This window comes from Pantherophis guttatus, chromosome 4 (assembly GCF_059756535.1).
Source record: "Pantherophis guttatus breed Tessera chromosome 4, ASM5975653v1, whole genome shotgun sequence".
Taxonomy (NCBI): Eukaryota; Metazoa; Chordata; class Lepidosauria; order Squamata; family Colubridae; genus Pantherophis; species Pantherophis guttatus.
This window is the reverse complement of record NC_142066.1, coordinates 12,404,884-12,424,870: the sequence shown is the minus strand read 5'-3', so window position 1 is coordinate 12,424,870 and position 19,987 is coordinate 12,404,884. Positions and strand designations below refer to the sequence as shown.

General features: G+C 40.4%; 1 protein-coding gene across 1 annotated transcript; it reads left to right on the top strand.

Moving 5' to 3' along the window:
- The first annotated feature begins 7,471 nt into the window (after positions 1-7,471).
- Positions 7,472-8,416, top strand: LOC117657197 (olfactory receptor 6E1-like). The gene has a single exon (XM_034405336.3). The coding sequence runs from the start codon at positions 7,472-7,474 to the stop codon at positions 8,414-8,416; it is 945 nt and encodes a 314-aa protein (XP_034261227.3).
- The last annotated feature ends 11,571 nt before the right edge of the window (positions 8,417-19,987 follow it).

Genomic DNA, 19,987 nt, shown 5'->3' with positions numbered 1-19,987 from the left:
AAAAAAAAACTAGAACGGAACAGAACAGAATAGAATGAATCTGAAATGACTTGATGGCATGTAATCAAGCAATTAATTAAGACAATGTTTCTCAACCTTGACAACTGTAAGATGTGTGGACTTACACCCAGGGGTGAAATCTAGCAGATTCTGACAGGTTCTGGCGGACCGGTAGCGGAAATTTTGAGTAGTTCAGAGAACCGGCAAATACTACCTCTGGCTGACCCCAGAGTGGGGTGGGAATGGGGATTTTGCAGTATCCTTCCCCTGGAGTGGGGTGGGAATGGAGATTTTGCAATATCCTTCCCCTGCCTCCCCCACCAAGCCACGCCCACAGAACCGGTAGTAAAAAAAATTGGATTTCACCACTGCTTCAACTCTCAGAGTCAGTCAACATGCTTCCTCAGGAATTCTGGGAGTTGAAGTCCACATATCTTAGTTGTTACACTTGAGGAACACTGAATTAAGAAATAGACTTAGGGTTAGGAAAGTCTGAATTACTTAAGTCCACCTAAGATAAAGTCTACCTAAGAGAAAAATCTGCCGTAAGTTCTCTTCCATTCCAGACAGAATAAGAGATGTATATAGTAGGATGGCACAGGTTAGAGAGAGAAGCTTCTTGGATGAGAAGTCTTCAAAGAAAAAACAGAAAGTCCAGTTGCCTCTTGAAAAAGCACCTTTGGGACAACCATGACCTAGATGACTGAGAAGCTCCATAGACAGTTAGAAACAGAAGATACAAAAAGATGAACTGAGGGCAGAAGGAAATGGTAGGAACGTCAGTGTAACCAGCTGGAGGCATATTATACAGCAGAATGCAACTTTAATCAGGGGTCCTTGGTGCTTTCTGGGCTTGGTTATCTTCTTGTAGATGTTTCATTCTCCAAACTAGTTAACATCATTAGTGATAGCATCTGATGATGTTAACTAGTTTGGAGAATGAAACATCTTCAAGAAAACAACTAAGTTCAGAGAGCACCAAGGACCCCTCAACCTGCGCAACAAATATTCTCATTTATTGTCAAATTTCATCTTCTAGACAATAAGCGTGCAGGGGACTTATCAAATGTCCTCCCCTCCTTTCCTCACAAGACACCTAGGGAAAACAGAGAAAATAGATTTCTTTGTATCAGCTCCCACTTGGAAGTATGAGCAGGTCCCACAATATTGCAATTCTGCAAACAATTCAATGATGCATTGTTTTGGTGCAGCTGCACCTCTAGCTGATTGAATGAGGGGGGTTACCTTGAGTATATAGTTGAGTTGAGCGCTTACATTAATTTTGACTTAGAGTTTATAGTTTGATCTTCTTGTGATGGGATATTGTACGCTATCCAAAGTCCCTTGGGATTAGAGTAGGTTGCAAATACTGTAAAGTAACTAATTTACTCACTAACTCTGTTATTCATAGAGGTCAATAGATTTATAAGTTTGGAAAGCTGGTGAATGCAAAGCTGGATTCTAACATGCCTTGAGAAAATGCATTCAAAGCAAAAAAAATTGTTTTCAAAATAAAGACTGGAAACTCTTCCTGTTCAAGTGTCTCATCTTGTTATTCCATCTTTGAGCACCAGAGATCTTGTTACTCAAATGGTTTTTATGATCACACCACTGAATGCACATTGCGACCAAGAATATGAATTTGTTACCTATTTTTTTTTTATAAGTTTCCATGTCCCAAAATGAGTAGATAATGAAAATATGTTCATGTACAGTCTGGATTTAAATGAGGACTCGAAGGACTTAATTAACTTGACGCTGTTAGCTACAATTGTATGGATCATTTTTCTGTTAACGAATTGCTCTTTTTCCCCTTTTAATTTATAGGAGGCGGTATAATTGATCTAAGTCAGGAGTCTGCAACCTTAAATACTCAAAGAGCCATTTGGACCCGTTATCCACAGAAAAGAAAACACCGGGAGCCACAAAACCCCTCCTGTGCCTGACTATTTCTTGAGCAGCCACAAAAGAATATTAAATGTTCTTTTTTCTTCTGTAACTTTTCTTTTCTTGGATTTATTTGCATATTTTAAGTGACAGGGATCTGCAGCAGGGGTGGGTTCTAATTTTTTTTACTACCGGTTCTGTGGGCGTGGCTTATTTTGTGGGTGTGGCTTGGAGGTCATGTGACTAGGTGGGCGTGGCTAGCTGGTCAGAGTCATTTCTGGAAGGTCCTCGCACTTACGATCAAGTCCTCGCACTTACGACCCGACTCATTTGTTTGCTTTTAACACTGATCAGCTGTAGGACGGCCCTTTGAAGCCCCACGGCAAGAGTTTAAACAGTTTTTTTCCCTCTAGTCATCAGATGGGACTCAGGAGGCAGCAATAGATTGGGGGTGGGGGCAAATGAAAGGTAAGAATAACGTGGGTGGGGGATGGGGGGAGGGCGGGGGGGGAAACCGGTTTGGTGATGTCATATCGTCACCGCTACCGGCTCGGCCGAACCGGACCGAATTGGGAGGAACCCACCACTGATCTGCAGTAGAGGGGTGAAAGAGCCACATGCGGCTAACATAGACCCCTGGTCTAAGTTAACTGGCTGGAGAGTAAACATAAAATTTAAGGGATCTTTTTGTTATGAGATTGAATTGTAAATAGAAATCAAGATAATTTAAATAAAGGTGTAAATTTAAGGTAGAGATATTTAGAAGTGGAATTTGTGTAAAGAGGTTAAATAGGTTAGAGATACCGATGCAGAAAAGTTGTTATTAGTATTGAAATTTTGATATGTTTGTTTTTGGTTGTTTATATTTTTTGTTTTTTTGTGTGTATGTTTTTTTTTTCTTCCTTGCTTTTTTGTGTATTATGTTTCTTTTTGTACTGTGTATTTTAATCTTTGGAAAATTAATAAATATTATTTTTTAAATAATAAAATAACTAAATGTTCCGTTTTCTTCTGAAACGTTTCTTTTCTTGGATTTATCCATGGTTGGCCTACTGGGGGTTGAAAAGCTCAATAAATCATGTGCCGGCGGGTGTCGCACATTGGTGGTTGTGATGCATATTTTGAGTGACAGGGAGCCACAGCAGAAGGTGAAAGAGCCACATGTGGCTCCAGAGCTGCAGGTTGCTGACCCCTGATCTAAGTTAATTTTTTTGCATAGTAGACCTAAATTATGTCTTTTTGTTTCCCTTTGGAAAATGTACAGGGCTTTTGTTGTTATTGCTGTTGCTGTATTTCACTAAATAAAAAAAAACAACAACCTATAATTAAATTTTTAGAAACCATTGCATTCTGGCTACTTCAAACTGATGACTTTGGCTCTAAATAGAATATCAACTCTATGGAATAAGGCAGAGAGAAAGATAGAATGGAAGAGGGTAAATAAAATGAAATGGAAAAGAGGACTGTAGTATTTTGGAGTGCCCATGCTAAGATCAACTTTTCAACACAATGATGTCCTTCCCTCAAGGTCGCAATCTACAGTAGCGTAGATAACCATGGAGTTGACACACATTTGTATGTGGTGAATATATTGAGTTCGAGCAAAGGATGAGGGTGGAGATTAATTCTCTCTGTTGTGACCAACGCCCAAGTAGTGATTACCAAACACAATTCAGTCCTCAATAAACTTATTTTATTAAAACAGCTGAGAATTGATTCATTCTCATCTTAGTCCAAAACAAAATTCTAAATAACCAGTCTATCGGCCTTATCACCAGCCTTTGATGTCTTTGGCAACCTGCCAAAGGCTTTTCTTGGCAAACCCCCCACAAAGTTCAAGAGACGGTGACAAGAAGCACTGGAATCAACGTTGCTTTTCTACAAAGAACCCAACAGCTCGTTGCTGTTATTTTAAGCTTTCTGGGAGGAGCCAATCATCTTCTTGCCTTACTCCCAAGTTGTCCTTTTTTCTTCAGCTGCTCTTGCCTTCTGGCAGCTCTTCGCATGCGTGCACTAGGAACAGGCTCCTCCTGTTCCTCTGCCTCTCTGCTGTCCGCCTCTGGAGCAGGGGTGAAATGTAAAATTTGTTACTACCAGTTCTGTGGGCGTGGCTTGGTGTGTGTGTGGGGTAATGTGACTGGGTGGGCGTGGCCAACCTTTTTTTTTTTAACTTTACAAAGCATTTTTTCTACAACCTCTTCGGCCGAAGAGGTTGCAAAAAAAATGCTTTGAAAAACTTCTGCCGATCAGGCAACACAGCTGGGATCATCAGAGGCTTTTCAAAGCATTTTTTTTACCACCTCTTCGGCCGAAGAGGTTGCAGGAAAAAATGCTTTGAAAAGCCTCTGACGATCCCAGCTGAGCCGTGCGATCAGCAGAGGCTTTATTTTTTTTTTACTTTTAAAAGCATTTTTTACGGCAGAAGAGGTTGTAGAAAAAATGCTTTTAAAAGTAAAAAAAAAAATAGCCTCTGATGATCGTGTGGCTCAGCTGGGCATGGTGGGAGGGGGAGCAGGGATTTTTGCTACCGGTTCTCTGAATCACCTGCCGTCATCGCCACCGGTCTGAACCAGGAGCATTTCACCCCTGCTCTGGAGGCTCCGGAATCCGCACATCGCTCCCAGATGGCCCTGGCCGTATCTCTGCCTCTGATCCAGAGCCCTCATCTGGGCCTTCTCCTGACTCCAGGACTGGCCCATTGTCCTCCCCAGCCTCCTCACTGTCCGACTCCGCTGCTGGCGGACCACAACACTCTGAGCTTGTGGGTTGGATTCCGAATGTTTCATTACCAGGCTAGGTAACATGTTCAGCAGAGTTTAGTTAACTGCCCTTAACTCACTTCACAAATTTCTCATCTAGCAAAATAAATTTTGGGCTGAATTGTGGTCATAAGCAGAGGACTACCTGTATGTGTATACAGTATGTGTATTATGTATAGGTATATATATATATACACTTTATTTTGATAGCAGACAGATAGACCAATAAATCATAGGAACATCTGTAGGATTACTACTTTCAGGACTCAAAGTAGAGACTGCACAAGCAGTCAAAGATATGAATTTGGTATGTGGGTTTGAGGAAGCAGATAGAGAATGCATGATAGATATTTCTTGCAATTCACAATAGGCTTCTTTGCTCCTTGAGAAGTCCCTGTGGGATCTTCCCAGTTAGTCTGGAATATATACTGTACATTATTATGCTTCAAAACAGTAACTAGGTTCCTATTGCTTATAAGAGGTGGCTTCCATGATCATTGCTCAGAAAAGATACAGAAGAAGGAGGCAGCAAAACTGCACCGAGGATACATCCGTGAGCCAAGAAGATAAGGCATTTCTTCCAAAGCACTGAGAATGGAGAAAATTATGCTTGCCAAACACTGAATTAAGGGGTAATGTTTTAACAGATGCATTTGCTTTGCCTCCCATTTATAAGCAAAATCAGCACAATTTCACAATCTAGAAAAAAGGCTATGGCTAACAGAAAAATATAAGATAATAGCACAGAGAGATCATGAAAATTTTCTAAATATGTTATATCTATGGAGATTCTCAGTCATCCAAGTCATCGTTGTCCCAAAAGTGCCTTTTCAAGAGGGGAAAAAAAAACAATATTACCTTTGGGACATCCTGAATATGTTTTATGTATATTGTTAAGTGGTAAAAATATTGCCTGGCAAAAATAAATTAGGGAATAAAAGTTTGATAGATACTTTTGTTTTGCCTCTGTTTTGCATGAAACATACCCTAAGAATTTAGAATATTGATTTTACCAGTATGAACCTGAGGATGAATTCCACAAAGATCTTGAACAATTTGTGAATAATTCTTAGTGCAGTTTGCAAGGGGTGAGTATTTTTACAATTTTTAAAAATGTTTAGTTCTCGAGAGGGGTTAGCTGTAATATTGCTCTCTGAAACCAGGAAATGGTTTGCAGAGTTCAAAAGAGGTAGATTAAATCAGATAATTTCTAATGTATAATGTTTGAGGCTGGTTTAGAAGCAAACATATATTAAACCCAGTTCATAGAACAAAGAATAATAGAGTTGGAAGCGACCTTGGAGGTCTTGGAGTCTAACTCCCTGCTGGAGCAGGCGACCCTATACCAGTTCAGATAAATGGTTGTCCAGTCTTTTCTTGAAAGCCTCCAGTGATGGAGTATCCACAACTTCTGAAGCGGTTCCTCTGTTGATTATTCTCACCGTCAGGAAATTTCTCCTTAGTTTTAGGTAGCTTCTCTCCTTGATTAGTTTCCATCCATTGCTTCTCGACTTGCTTTTTGGTGTTTTGGAAAATAGTTTGACCCCCTCGTCTTTGTAGGAGCCCCACAAATATTGGAACACTGCTATCATGTCTTCCCTAGTCCTTCTTTCCATTAGAATAGATATTCTATTCTTAGAAGAATTCTATTCTTCTCTGAATAGAATAGCAGATATTGGAACACTGCTATCCTGTCTCCCTTAGTCCTTCTTTTCATCAAACTAGACATTCCCAGTTCATCTTTGCTTGACAAGAGTTAATTGTTTTGGATAGGTTAAAAACTGGATGTCTGTGGAGATTCTCCATCACAACTGATGAAACTTCTTGGATGAGAAGAAAAACTTCTTCTTCCTCAAGAAAAAAAACAGTCTAGTTGCCTTTTGAAAAAGCGCCTTTGGGACAGTTAAAAACCAGATATTTCTCTTTTAGCATTTTTTATTAAATTTGATTTATATGCCGCCCTTTTCCGGAGACTCAGGGCGGCTTACAATGCATTAAGCAATAGCCTTCATACTTTTGTATATTTATACAAAGTCAGCTTATTGCCCCCACAAACTGGGTCCTCAATTTACCTATCTTAGAAAGGATGGAAGGCTGAGTCAACTTTGAGCCTGGTGAGATTCGAACTTACAGTAATTGCAGACAGCTGGTGTTAATCACAATGCCATCAGTCTGCTGAGCCACCAGGCCCATTAACTGCAAGTTGGATGTACAGCTGATGCAAGAATTACCCAATGTGGTTGTTAGTTGCAAAGTCGTGTCCAACCCATCACGACCCCATGGACAACATTATTCCAGGCTTTCCTGTCCTCTACCATCCCCGGGAGACCATTTAAGCTCACATCTGCTGCTTCAGTGACTTCATCCAGTCACCTCGTTCTCTGCCGTTCCCTTCTTCTTTTGCCCTCCGTCTTTCCCAGCATTAGGCTCTTCTCCAGTGAGTCCTTCCTTCTCATTAGGTGGCCAAAGTATTTGAGTCTCATCTTCAGTATCTGTCTTTCTAAAGAGCAGTCAGGGTTGTTCTCCTCTAGGACTGACCGGTTTGATCGCCTTGCAGTCCAAGGGAGAACAGGAGTCTTCTCCAGCACCAGAGTTCAAATGTGGAATAAGATATAAATATAATAAAATCCATAAATAAATATATAAAAGCTATCTTGCTCTTATTTAAATCATCAGGGTTTTGTTTTTGTTTGTTTTTTTGCTTCTCTGATTTTAATATTAACAATGAAAACCGATGAAATGATGTCCCTTTCAAATAAGTCATTAAAAGAAAAATTAGATTTTGGAGATTAATTTTTTTCCACTCTATTTTTAGGAACGAACTAATGGCAAACGGGACTTTAATACAGGAATTCATACTGCTAGGGCTGACGGACAACCTTCAGTTTCAAGTTGGCCTCTTTCTCGTCCTGCTTGGGATTTATCTTTTGACATTAATAGGAAACATGTTGATTATTATCATCACAATGCTGAACGCAGAGCTTTGTAGCCCAATGTATTTCTTCCTCCGACATGTGGCATGGGTAGATATTGGGTATACAAGTACCACCATTCCTAAAACACTGGCCAACATAGCTACTGGCACCAAGAGCATCTCTTTAGCGGGTTGCTTCATACAACTATTTCTTTATTTGGTCCTGGGTACCACGGAATTCCTTCTCGTGGCCGTAATGTCTGTTGATCGATACATAGCCATCTGTAATCCTCTTCATTACCCAACCATCATGAATGAACAAATCTGCTCATTATTGGTACTTTGTTGTTGGGTTGGGGGAGTATCACTAATTCTAGTTGGATGTATTCCTTTATTTCTGATGCCGTTTTGTGGTCCTAACATCATGAATCATTTCTTTTGTGACAATGGACCCCTAATGAAACTGGCATGTGTTGACACCAGCTTCCTCGAAATGATTCATTTTGTGGCTGCCATATTCTCTCTGCTTGGGACCTTAAGTGTCAACATTGTCTCTTACGTCAAAATCATTTCCACCATTCTGCGCATCCCATCCGCTACAGGGAGGAAGAAAACCTTCTCCACATGTGCTTCTCACATGACCGTGGTTACCATCGGTTATAGCAGTTGCATTTTCATGTACATCAAGCCAAAAGGCACCAGCGGATTAGAATACAACAAAATGGTGGCTCTTCTGAATACAGTTGTTAGTCCTCTTCTGGTCCCCATCATATACTGTTTGAGGAACAAACAAATGCAAGATGCTTTGAGGACCGAACTGAGACAATGGATTGGGTTTTACAAGAAATTGAGGTGATTGGCTATGGACATGGTTCTGTAGCAAGTGTTCAAATTGAACTTCTTAGAATGCTTTGTTCAGCTATCTCCTGTGCTGCTCTTGGATGTAATGATCCCCACTGAGATAATTTTAGAAATGGACTTGAGAATACATAATGGACATGTATCTTCGAGACCGTCTTCTACCACATAGCTCCCAGCAACCAGTAAGATCCCACAGAGTTGGTCTCCTCTGGGTCCCGTCAGCTAAACAATGGCCAGCTGGCGGGCCCATGGAGGAGGGCCTTCTCTGTGGCTGCCCCAGCTCTCTGGAACCAGTTACCTCCTGAGGTCCGGACCATCCCCACCCTATTGGCCTTCCGAAAAGTGATGAAGACCTGGCTTTTTCGGCAGGCCTGGGGCCATTGATCTCGCTGTTGCGATCTTATGAGATCCGGCCATGAATGGTGTGAATGGGTTTTAATGTTTTAATTTTTAAATGTTTTTATAATGGTTTTTTAAATGCATTGTAAGCCGCCCTGAGTCTTCGGAGAAAGGCGGCATATAAATTGAACTAACAATAAATAATAAATGGTAATTAGGGACTGAGACATCTGATAGATATCAAAAGGTGGATTCCTGAAGTACGGGTTGCTGGTGAAGAATAATGGAAAGAGACAATGGCCCCCCTGTCTGTTGTGAGTTGACAAAAGACACCTGGTTGCATACTATATGACCTGCTAGGTCAAATGTCTTCATCTAAGGCAACCTCAAAGCTCTAATCTTCTTCTGAAGCAGAATCTACAGCCTCCAACTCCTGCCATTGCTTTGTTCTGCTTAAATAAATGTCATAAACTGGTCCTATATGTGCATCCTACACAACACAGTCCAATAGAAAGAGTGAAGAGAACAGCAACAAAGATGATTAGGGGATTGGAGGCTAAAACATATAAAGAACGGTTGCAGGAACTGGGTATGTCTAGTCTGATGAAAAGAAGGACTGGGGTGACATGATAGCATTCTTCCAATATCTCAGGGGCTGCCACAAAGAAGAGGGAGTCAAGCTATTCTCCAAAGCAACTGAGGGCATGACAAGAAGTAATGGGTGGAAACTAATCAAGGAGAGAAGCAACCTAGAACTAAGGAGAAATTTCCTGATAGTTAGGACAATTAATCAGTGGAACAACTTGCCTCAGTAGTTGTGAATGCTCCAACACTGGATGTTTTTAAGAAGAGATTGGACAACCATTTGCCTGAAATGATATAGAGTTTCCTGCCTAAGCAGGAGATTGGACTAGAAGACCTCCAAGGTCCCTTCCAACTCTGTTATTCTATTCTACAGTTCTTTATTTTTATTTACATAGCTTCTTTCTTTCTTTCTTTCTTTCTTTCTTTCTTTCTTTCTTTCTTTCTTTCTTTCTTTCTTTCTTTCTTTCTTTCTTTCTTATTGAATTTCTATACCGCCCTTCTCCCTGAGGACTCAGGGCGGTGTACAGCCAGAATTAAAAAACATGCAGCACAGATATTAAAAAACAATTAAAAGATATATAAATTTGGCCCAATTAAAACTCACTACCAATTAAAACATTTAAAAATTTCTTCTTAAGTCAGCCCGGCTTGCTTGAAAAAATGGATTTTAAGGGCACGACAGAAGGCACTGAAGTCTTGGATTCTCCTTATCTCTGGGGGCAGCGGGTTCCAGAGGGTAGGTGTCCCCACAGAGAAGGCCCTCCCCCTGGGGGTCACCAGCGTACACTGTTTGGCTGATGGCACCCCGAGGAGGCCCTCTCTGTGGGAGCGCACAGGTCGATGGGAGGTCGTCGGTAGCGACCTCCCATCTTTATTTATCTTTATTTATTTATTTTTGTCAAGCATATATAAGATCCAAGACCTCGGTGCCTTCCGCCGTGCCCTTAAAACCCTCTTTTTTTCAGCAAGCCAGGCTGGCTTAACTTTTTTTTCTTAATTTTTAATGTTTTAAATGGGTTTGTTATTGTTCTTAAACTACGGGGCCAAATTTATATATATTCTTTTAATACTATTTTAATGTTTGTAATTTATGTTTTTATTCAGCTGTACACCACCCTGAGTCCTCAGGGAGAAGGGCGGTATATAAATTGGATATAAAATAAATAAATAAATAAAATAAATAAGATAACAGATATAAGTATAAACGTGATTATGAATACAGGAAATTCTGATTCTATTATTTTTGTCTGCCCTTCTGTGGTCCAAATGTCATCAATCACTTCTTCTGCGACAACATACCACTGATCAAGCTGGCCTGCACCGACACCCAGTTTCTGGAACTGATGGATTTTCTCATGGCCACCTTTACTGTGCTGGAGACTCTTGCCATCACAATCATTTCCTACATTAAAATCATTGCAGCTGTCCTACACATCCCTTCCGAGGCGGGCAGGCAAAAAGCTTTCTCCACTTGTGTGTCTCACATTGTGGTAGTTTTCATCACCTACGGGAGTTGCATTTTCATGTACAATGGGTTGTGTTTTGCAAGAAATTGAGATGATTTGTCATTGATGGGACTTTGAAGTTGATATTCAGGTTTAACTTCTACATGTTATGGCATTGTGCTTTTTTTCAGATGTAATGATCGCATTGTCAACTCTTGGACGATCGGCCAAACTATTTAATAATTTTAAATTGATTTTAACTTCTGTATTGTTGGTTTTATCTTAGCTGTACACCGCCCTGAGTCCCCCTGGGAGAAAGGCGATATAAAAATTTAATAAACTAAACTAAACTAAACTAAACTAAACTAAACTAAACTAAACTAAACTAAACTAAACTAAACTAAACTAAACTCTGAAGCAAACCTGGCTGGGGCCATTTTGAAGTCTTCAGGGTTGCCACAGTGTGAAGAAGGGATAGAGAGGAGGAACATAGCAGTAGTGAAATCTAAAAATTTTCCCTACCGGTTCTGTCAGCGTGGCTTGGTGGGCGTGGCTTGGTGGTCATATGACCGGGTGGGCATGGCCAACTCAATGTCACTCACGTCAAGGGGTGCCTCGTCTGGCCCCTCCCCTCCCAGCCATTCCTTGTCACACCCAGCATCAACATATGTATAGTTCTGTAAAAATGTTGTTCACCTTTTTTCAACTTTAATATCTACATGCTATAGATGCACTTTCATGGACCACTGAGAGGAGGAAATGGCTCACATGCTTTGCCCAAGGTGGTTTGCAGTTTTGCAACATTTTAAGGAGGTGATAATTGCTCTTGGTTGAACGGCCAGACATTTCATTAAAGCTAGTATTCCTTTCCCTGCTTGGGGTTGGGAGGGGAGGAGAAAAAGCAGTAGAAAGTGTCCCTTTATTATTCTAGCTGAGGGCAAATGAGACTAGGATTCAGCTCAGCTAAGGCGGCAATCGCTCTGCCGCACGAATCAGTTGAGCTAATAAACAACAGAATATAGGAGAAGTGAGCGGAAGGGGAGGAGAGGTGGGTGGAGCCAATCAAAATGATCCCTACCAGTTCTCCGAACCAGTCAAAAGTTTCCCTACTTGGACGGCAGAACTGGTCCGAACCGGTAGCATTTCACCCCTGGAACATAGTTAGATGGGGGTTTGTAGCCAAAACAAAAGTTTCCTGTGGGAACCAAGGACATTTCAATAAGTGGCTATAGTGAGGAGGAGTCCAGTTACCATGCAACCAGCCAGCACGTTGATTGGACAATGTGACTGATTGTTTGGGGAAACGGGGAATTTTTACTTTTTAAGCAGGTGAAAACCACGGGAACTTTCAGAGTCGGTTTTCTTTTTTCTTTTTAATTTTTTTTTTAAACTTTTGCAATATATAGAAAGAGCAACAGTTTCAATGTCTATATAAACAGTGTGTTATCTGGTTACAGTCAATTTGAGCAATGATCACCATCATCATAATACCAGTAATAATGTTCATTAGTAGTGGTCATACAATAACAGTGTTTTCACGTCATAATATTGATACTTATTAATCATTAATACTAATTCATATCAATAACAAACATATCGTAATAAGCCCTCATAGTAAAATTAATCCTTCTCTTTACATGTTCTTTAAATGTTCTAACTTCTGTTTCTGTTAGTTAATCATTGATAAAACAATTCCCATATTTCAAAGTATTCCGTATCTTGCTTCTCTTTAATTTCAAGTGTTAATCTATCCATTTCTGCACATTCTAGTATATTATTATTATTATTATTATTATTATTATTATTATTATTATTATTATTTATTGGTTAATCTTTAGTGAGATTCACAGCCTTTGAGGCTGGTTAATAGCTCAGCAGCTCGAGTCCTAACCAAGGACCTAGGAACTGTTAAGGTATCGTCGGAGGATGTAAGCTGTTCCGAGTAAGGTGGTTTTTTGTAGAGTCAAAATGTTCAAGTCCGGCAAATTTAGAATTTCTAAATAGCGGGGTAGCCCTTTGGGTATTGCTCCAAGGGCTCCAATTACAATCGGGACAACACACGATTTCTTTTTCCACAGTCGCTCAACTTCAATTTGTAAGTCCCGGTACTTTGTGATTTTTTCTTGCTGCTTATCTTCAATTCGTGCATCACCAGGTATTGCAATGTCAATGAACCATACTTTTTTCTTTTCAACTATTGTTATGTCAGGTGTGTTGTGGACCAAGTGCCTGTCATAATTATTATTATTATTATTATTATTATTATTATTATTATTATTATTATTATTATTATTATTATCTTCTGTAGGGATCTCCACACTTTTCCAATGTTGTGCAAATTCAATTCTGACTGCTGTTAACATTCATATTGGCCAGTTTGTGCCAATATGATATCTCCAATAAAATTGTTCTTTGAGGAACTTGTCTGCTTCCCAAATTATGCTTCCCAAACATTGAATTAAAGGGTAATGTTTTAACAGATGCATTTGCTTTGCCTCCGATTTGTAAGCAAAATCATTTCACAATTTCACTATCTAGAAAAATGGCTCTGACTAACAGGAAAATATAAGATAATAGCACAGAGAGATCATGAAAATTTCATGAAGTTTTTTTCAAACATCAGAAACAGAAGTGTTTTACCCTTGCCTTCTTCTGAAGGTTGAGAGAGAGAGAGAGAGAGTGATAGGCTGAAGGTCACCCACCCAACTTCCTTCCAAAGGCCAGACTTGAACTCACCATCTTTCAGCTTCTACCTTGGTGACTTAACCCCTACACCAGATTGGGTCTTCTATTTTTTTTTTAACTACCTATAGATTTTAACTACCTATGCTCCATCACTGGCGGTTTTTAAAAAGAGACTGGACAATCACTTGTCTGAGATTGTATAGGTTCTCCTGCTTAAGCAGGGGGCTGGACTAGAAGACCTCCAAGGTCCCTTCCAGCTGGTAGTGGGATTCACTTACCTTTGCTACCGGTTCACAAATGTGAGCACGTGCACCACCTCTGCGCATGCGCAGAACGTCCGTGATGATGTCTGGGCAGGAGGGCAGAGCCTCCTGCTATCGCTGCTACCAGTTCGCACGAACTGGGTAGAAATGGTAGAAACCCACTACTGCTTCCAGATTCCTATTCTATTCTATTCTATTCTATTCTATTCTATTCTATTCTATTCTATTCTATTCTATTCTATTCTATTCTATTCTACACACACACACACACACACACACACACACACAAAGTATATACTGTACACAAAACATATATGTGTTGTAAAATTCTAGGTGAATCATACACCATCCATAGTTCAACACAGCATTACTTTTCACTATTTCTCCAATCCTGCCCCTCATAATAGCAGTGTCCCAGGGCTTCCTAGGAGATCTGTTCCCTGCTTAACTCTCTAGGAAAAGGACCATCTGTTACATAGGTGGATGGGATGAAAGAAGTGGGTGGAGAGATTGGGAATCATGAATGGTCAAGAGGGAGATTGGCATTTAACTAGAAAATTGATTTGGTGCAATTAAAAACCCAGCCCACTTATTTAAAACATTGATTGACTGCTCATCTGATAAACAACGCTGGGACACTTCCAATCAAATCAAATCCTAGTTTTTATATTAAGAAGAGATTGGACAACTATTTGTCTGAAATGGTATAGGGTTTCCTGCCTAGGGGGGCTGGACTGGAAGTCCTCCAAGGTCACTTCCAACTCTTTTGTTATTCTGTAACTCTGTTATTACTAAATGTCTGGATTCTCAGTCATCCAGGTTATGGTTGTCCCAAAGGTGCTTTTTCAAAGGCCAACCGGATTTTCTTTGTTTTTCCTCAAAGATGTTTCGCTTCTCATCCAAGTTTTTTTTTAGGTTTTTTTTAGTTTTTATTGTATTTGTATACCGCCCTTCTCCTGAAGGACTCAGGGCGGTGAACAGCCATGATAAAACAACATACAGACAAAATTTAAAAAACATATTAAAATAATTCAATCTTTGGCCAAAATTAAAACTTCCAATTAAAACCATTTTAAACCATTTTTAAAACCCAATTTAAAATCATTTATCCCATTAGACCGGCTTGCTGAAATAATAGGGTCTTCAGAGCTCGACGGAAGGCGCGGAGGTTGGGGATCCTTTGTATGTCCGGGGGCAATTCATTCCATAGGGCAGGAGCCCCCACAGAGAAGGCTCTCCCCCTGGGGGTCGCCAGTCGACATTGTTTGACTGACAGCAACCTGAGGAGGCCCTCTCTGTGGGAGCATGTCAGTCGGTGGGAGGAAGACGATGGCAGAATGCGATCCTGTAGGTAACCAGGTCCTAAGCCATGGAGCACTTTAAAAGTGGTAACGAACACCTTGAAGCACACCCGGAAGGCCACCGGGAGCCAGTGCAGCTCGCGCAAGAGGGGTGTTACATGGGAGTGACGAGTTGCTCCCATTATCACTCACGTGGCTGCATTCTGGACCAGATGGAGCCTCCGGGTGCACCTCAAGGGGAGCCCCATGTAGAGAGCATTACAATAGTCCAGATGGGAAATGACGAGGGCATGAGTGACTGTGTGCAAGGCATCCCGATCCAGAAAGGGACGCAACTGGGAAATCAGGTGAACCTGATAAAAAGCCCCCCAGGCCACAGCTGTCATATGATTGTCTAAAGACAGCCGTGAATCCAGGAGGACGCCCAAGTTGCGAACCCTCTCTGAGGGGGGTAAGATCTCATCCCCAATAGCCAATGATGGTGTTAGCTGGCTATATTGGGACGTCGGAAACCACAGCCACTCAGTCTTGGAGGGGTTGAGTCTGAGCCTCTTCCTCCCCATCCAGATCCGCACGGCCTCCAGACAATGGGACATCACATCAAGGGCATCATTGGGGTGGCCTGGGGTTGAAATGTACAACTGTGTGTCATCGGCATACAGTTGACACTTCACCCCAAAGCCACAGATGATCTTGCCCAGCGGCTTCACATAAATGTTAAACAGGAGGGGCGAAAGGACTGACCCTTGTGGCACCCCACACGTGAGGAACCTCAGGTTCGACCTCTGCCCTGAAGAACTGAAGACACTTCTTGGATGAGAAGCAAAATGTCTTTGAGGAAAAACAAAGGAAATCCAATTACCTTTGAAAAAGCACCTTTGGTATTTTTGGCTATTCTGTTAAAATGATATATCTATTGAATATATATCTAGATATCTAGATATAATAGATATATCTATTGAAATGATATATCTATTGAGCAGCTAAAGCATGGCAGAATTAATCTATCACTATCAAAATGAGATACCTGTGTTTCCCCAAAAATAAGACCCTGTCTTATGTTTTGGGGGTTTTTTTGCCACCAAAAAAGGCACCAGGTCTTATTTTTGGGGTATGTTATCCACTGACTCAACTCACTTGCACAAAAAGGAGCAAAAAGGAGCCCCTGGCCTCCTTTTTGCTATCAGAGGCCTTCAGGAACATCTTCTTTTGCAGCCTGCAAGGCCAGCACGGGTTTCCCGAAGGCCTCTGCAGCTGATAACAGAGCTCTAGATTGATCCGGAGCTCTGTTATCAGCTACAGAGGCCTTCGGGGAAGCCTTGCCAGCTACAGAAAAAATGGGCTGGCAAGGCAGGTGTTGGGGTGCGTGAGGCCTGGCTGCATCTGTCTGAAGGTAAGTAATAGGACAGCTCCACCTCCCCATCCCCGCCTTAGTTTAATTTTTACCTGTGCACCCAGGAGTGGGTGGGGTCTTATTTTTGGGATAGGGCTTATATTAGGAACACATGTAAAAATCAAGCTAGGATTTAATTTTGAGATAGGGTGTATTTTTGGGAAGACACAGTAACACCATTTGCATTCTATGCTGCCAAAAATAACAAACCTTAGATCATGGTTTACAAATCACAACGGTTGGGTAAAGGAAGAACCAAATCACAGCTAAAGTTGTTTTCTTGCACTAGCACTGATGATGTTACCTAGTTTGGGCAACGAAATGTCTGCAGGAAAACAAGCAAGCTCAGAGAGCGCCAAGGACCCCTCATTTTAACCCTGAACTACAAATATTCTCCTTTATTGGTACCACAATTAAAGTTGCATGGGGTATTGCCAAAATAAAGCACAATACAGGAGGGACGTGGACAAAATGATTTTGCCTGTCTTTGGGTTTGACATCAATAGAGGAAACAGACATAGAATATCTATTACAGATTTCCCTGTGATGCATTTCTTCACTGCTTCAGGAATCCCTGAGGGATCTTTGCAAGCCAATCTTGAATACCTCTTACATCATCTGTTTCAAAATAATAATTATCTCTGTGGCTTATAAGAAGTTACTTCTATGTTCATTGCCATAAAAAGATACGGAAGGCATGCATGCAGAAAAATTGTCCTGTATACACCTGAGAACCAAGAGTCTTTCCAAGGCACTCTAAATGGTGAATATTATCTTTTCCTAAATTGGAATTAAGGAATAAAATTCTGATGGATAATTTCTCCTTCTTTTCGGTTTGTCAGTACATGCAACTTTGTCTAACAATTGGGAAGGTGGCTTTACTGGCAGAAAGAAGATAATGACATAGAATAGAATTCATGAAATTTGTATGACTATTTTAAAGTAAATTGGAAATGGGGAGGATTTTGGAAATGTTTCAATGCATGGCTCAAGAATATTGGGTTTTAATACAGTTCTCAAAAATCAAGAGACTGATTGCAAAGTTTCAGATTGTTACATTAGGTAAAGGATGTTTAGGACTGGTTTAGAAACAAAACTGAAGCCAAATTTTGTTTACTCATATACTGTACCGTGTTTCCCCAAAAATAAGACCCTGTCTTTTATATATATATATTTGAATGCTGAAATAAGCACTTGGCCTTATTGCCATGCACTCAAAAGCCCGATTGGATTGATTATCAGGGGATGTCTTATTTTGGGGGAAACAGGATAGTGGCCAAAATTGTGGAAACCTTTTGGGAAAAGTGTATTTTCTAAAATTAGTTAATAACACCACTTTTTTTTTAGTAGTACCATATAATTATATATCAATGGAAAGATAACTTAATCAAGAATGTAATGCAAGAAATTTTATGAAGGATTTGCTATTAGAATAGCAGTTACAGTATAAAGAAGAAAAGGGAGACACGTAGAAAAAATGAGATATACAAAAATGATCACCATGTTAGTTAATACTTAGTTGGGTAAACTTTAGCATGAATTACAGCCTTACAATGTCTTCCACATGGAGTGAATCAAGTCTTTTTGTTCTGCAGCTGTTAGAATGTGAAACCAAGATGGAATGATTGCTGCTATTAACTGGGTTTTATTGCTGGGTCGCTTCTGGCTAACAAGTTTCTTTAGTCAGCTTCATAGATTTTCAATTGGGTTAAGGTCTGGGCTATTCCCAGGCCATTCCAGCAGTGGAATAGGATTATCTTGAAACTCACTTCCCCCAAAAAAGTGGCGTTATTAGCCATCAAACCTCAAAAATACACTTTTCCAAAAAGGTTTCCACAATTTTGGCCACTACTGTAATTAGATGGGATTAAGAGCTATCCTGCTGCACTGGCAGAAAATGATTTAGTATTCTTTGAAGAGGAATAATTTTTGAGAGCCGACATTTCTGGCCACTGTTTTTGGTAATTGTCGAACAAGGAAGAAATATGGGAGGAGGGAATCTGTGTTGCCACATTGGGACGATCTCCACTATAGATTGATTATGTGACAACAAATCATTTCTTTTACTCTACGGAACATGCAGATTTTTTTCCCCATGATGATCTGTCCTTAAACTGGTCCTTCAACTCTTCCAATGGTTCGTTCATCATTGCTGTGGCCAAGTCTCTCCACTTTGCTTCTGTCCTTTCTATTCTTTTGATTCCTTCCACCTTTCTGAGCATTACAACTGTCTCCAGAGAGCTAGGTCCCTCCATTATAGACACAATAGAAATGTCATCGGTTTGTTACATTCTTCTCTATGATCCTCCCTTCTTGGGTTTGCACAGGGATTCAAAGTAACAGAGATAATACAGAGATAGAGACTGATAGGAGTTGGAAGGGACCTTGATGGTCTTTTAGCTTAACCCTTCTCAAGCAGGAAACTCTACACCATTTCCCACAAGGGGTTGTCCGGTCTCTTCTTAAAAGCCTCCAGTGATGGACCACCCACAACAACTGAAGACTAGCCATTTCGTTGGTTAATTGTTAAATGTTTCTAGAATGCCTTTTTGCAAGTTCACTTTTATGATGACACCTTTGTGCTGGTTTACCCTTCCTTAGCATTATGCCACGAGGATGGAGCGAGGAGATGGATTCAACACAAGAACATATTTAGGGAAATTTTTGGACTAATGAACTCTGACAAAATGTTCATCATCCAGATTTGTCAGTCATGCAAACCCAACCTGTACACTTGTAAACCAGGATCTATAGAGACTTGGCATGGAGATTCTGCAGGGCATATTCCAGTGGTGAAATTCTATTTTTTTTTTTTACTATCATTTCTGTGGGCATGGATTGGTGGGCATGGCAGGAGAAGGATACTGCAAAATCCCCATTCCCTGCCCACTCCTGTGGGAAGGATATTGCAAAATCTCCATTCCCACCCCACTCTGGGGCCAGCCAGGGGTAGTATTTTCTGGTTCTCCAAACTACTCAAAATTTCCGCTACCGGTTCTCCAAAACCTGCTGGATTTCATCCCTGGCATATTCCCCTATGATGAATTACAGTAGTGGCCAAAATTGTGGAAACCTTTAGGGAAAAGTGTATTTTTGAGGTTTGATGGCTAGTAACACCACTTTTTTTTTTTTAGTTTCAAGATAATCCTGTTCCACTGTTGGAATTGCCTGGGAATAGCCCAGACCTTAACCCAATTGAAAATCTATGAAGCCGACTAAATAAACTTGTTAGTCAGAAGTGACCCAAAATTAAAACCCAGTTAATAGAAGCAATCATTCAATATTGGTTTCACATTGTAACAGCTGCTGAACTCAAAGACTTGGTTCACTCCATAGGAAGACGTTGTAAGGCCGTAATTCATGCTAAAGTTTACCCAACTAACTATTAACTGACATGTTGATCATTTTGGTATATCTCGTTTTTTCTATGGTGATAATTTTTGTAAATCTCATTTTTTTTCTACGTGTTTCACTTTTTGTCTTTATACTGTAACTGCTATTCTAATAGCAAATCCTTCATAAAAATTATTGCATTACATTCTTGATTAAATTATC

Coding starts and splice junctions, on each gene's coding strand:
- LOC117657197 (XM_034405336.3), top strand. CDS start 7,472: ATGGCAAACGGGACTTTAATACAGGAATTCATACTGCTAGGGCTGACG.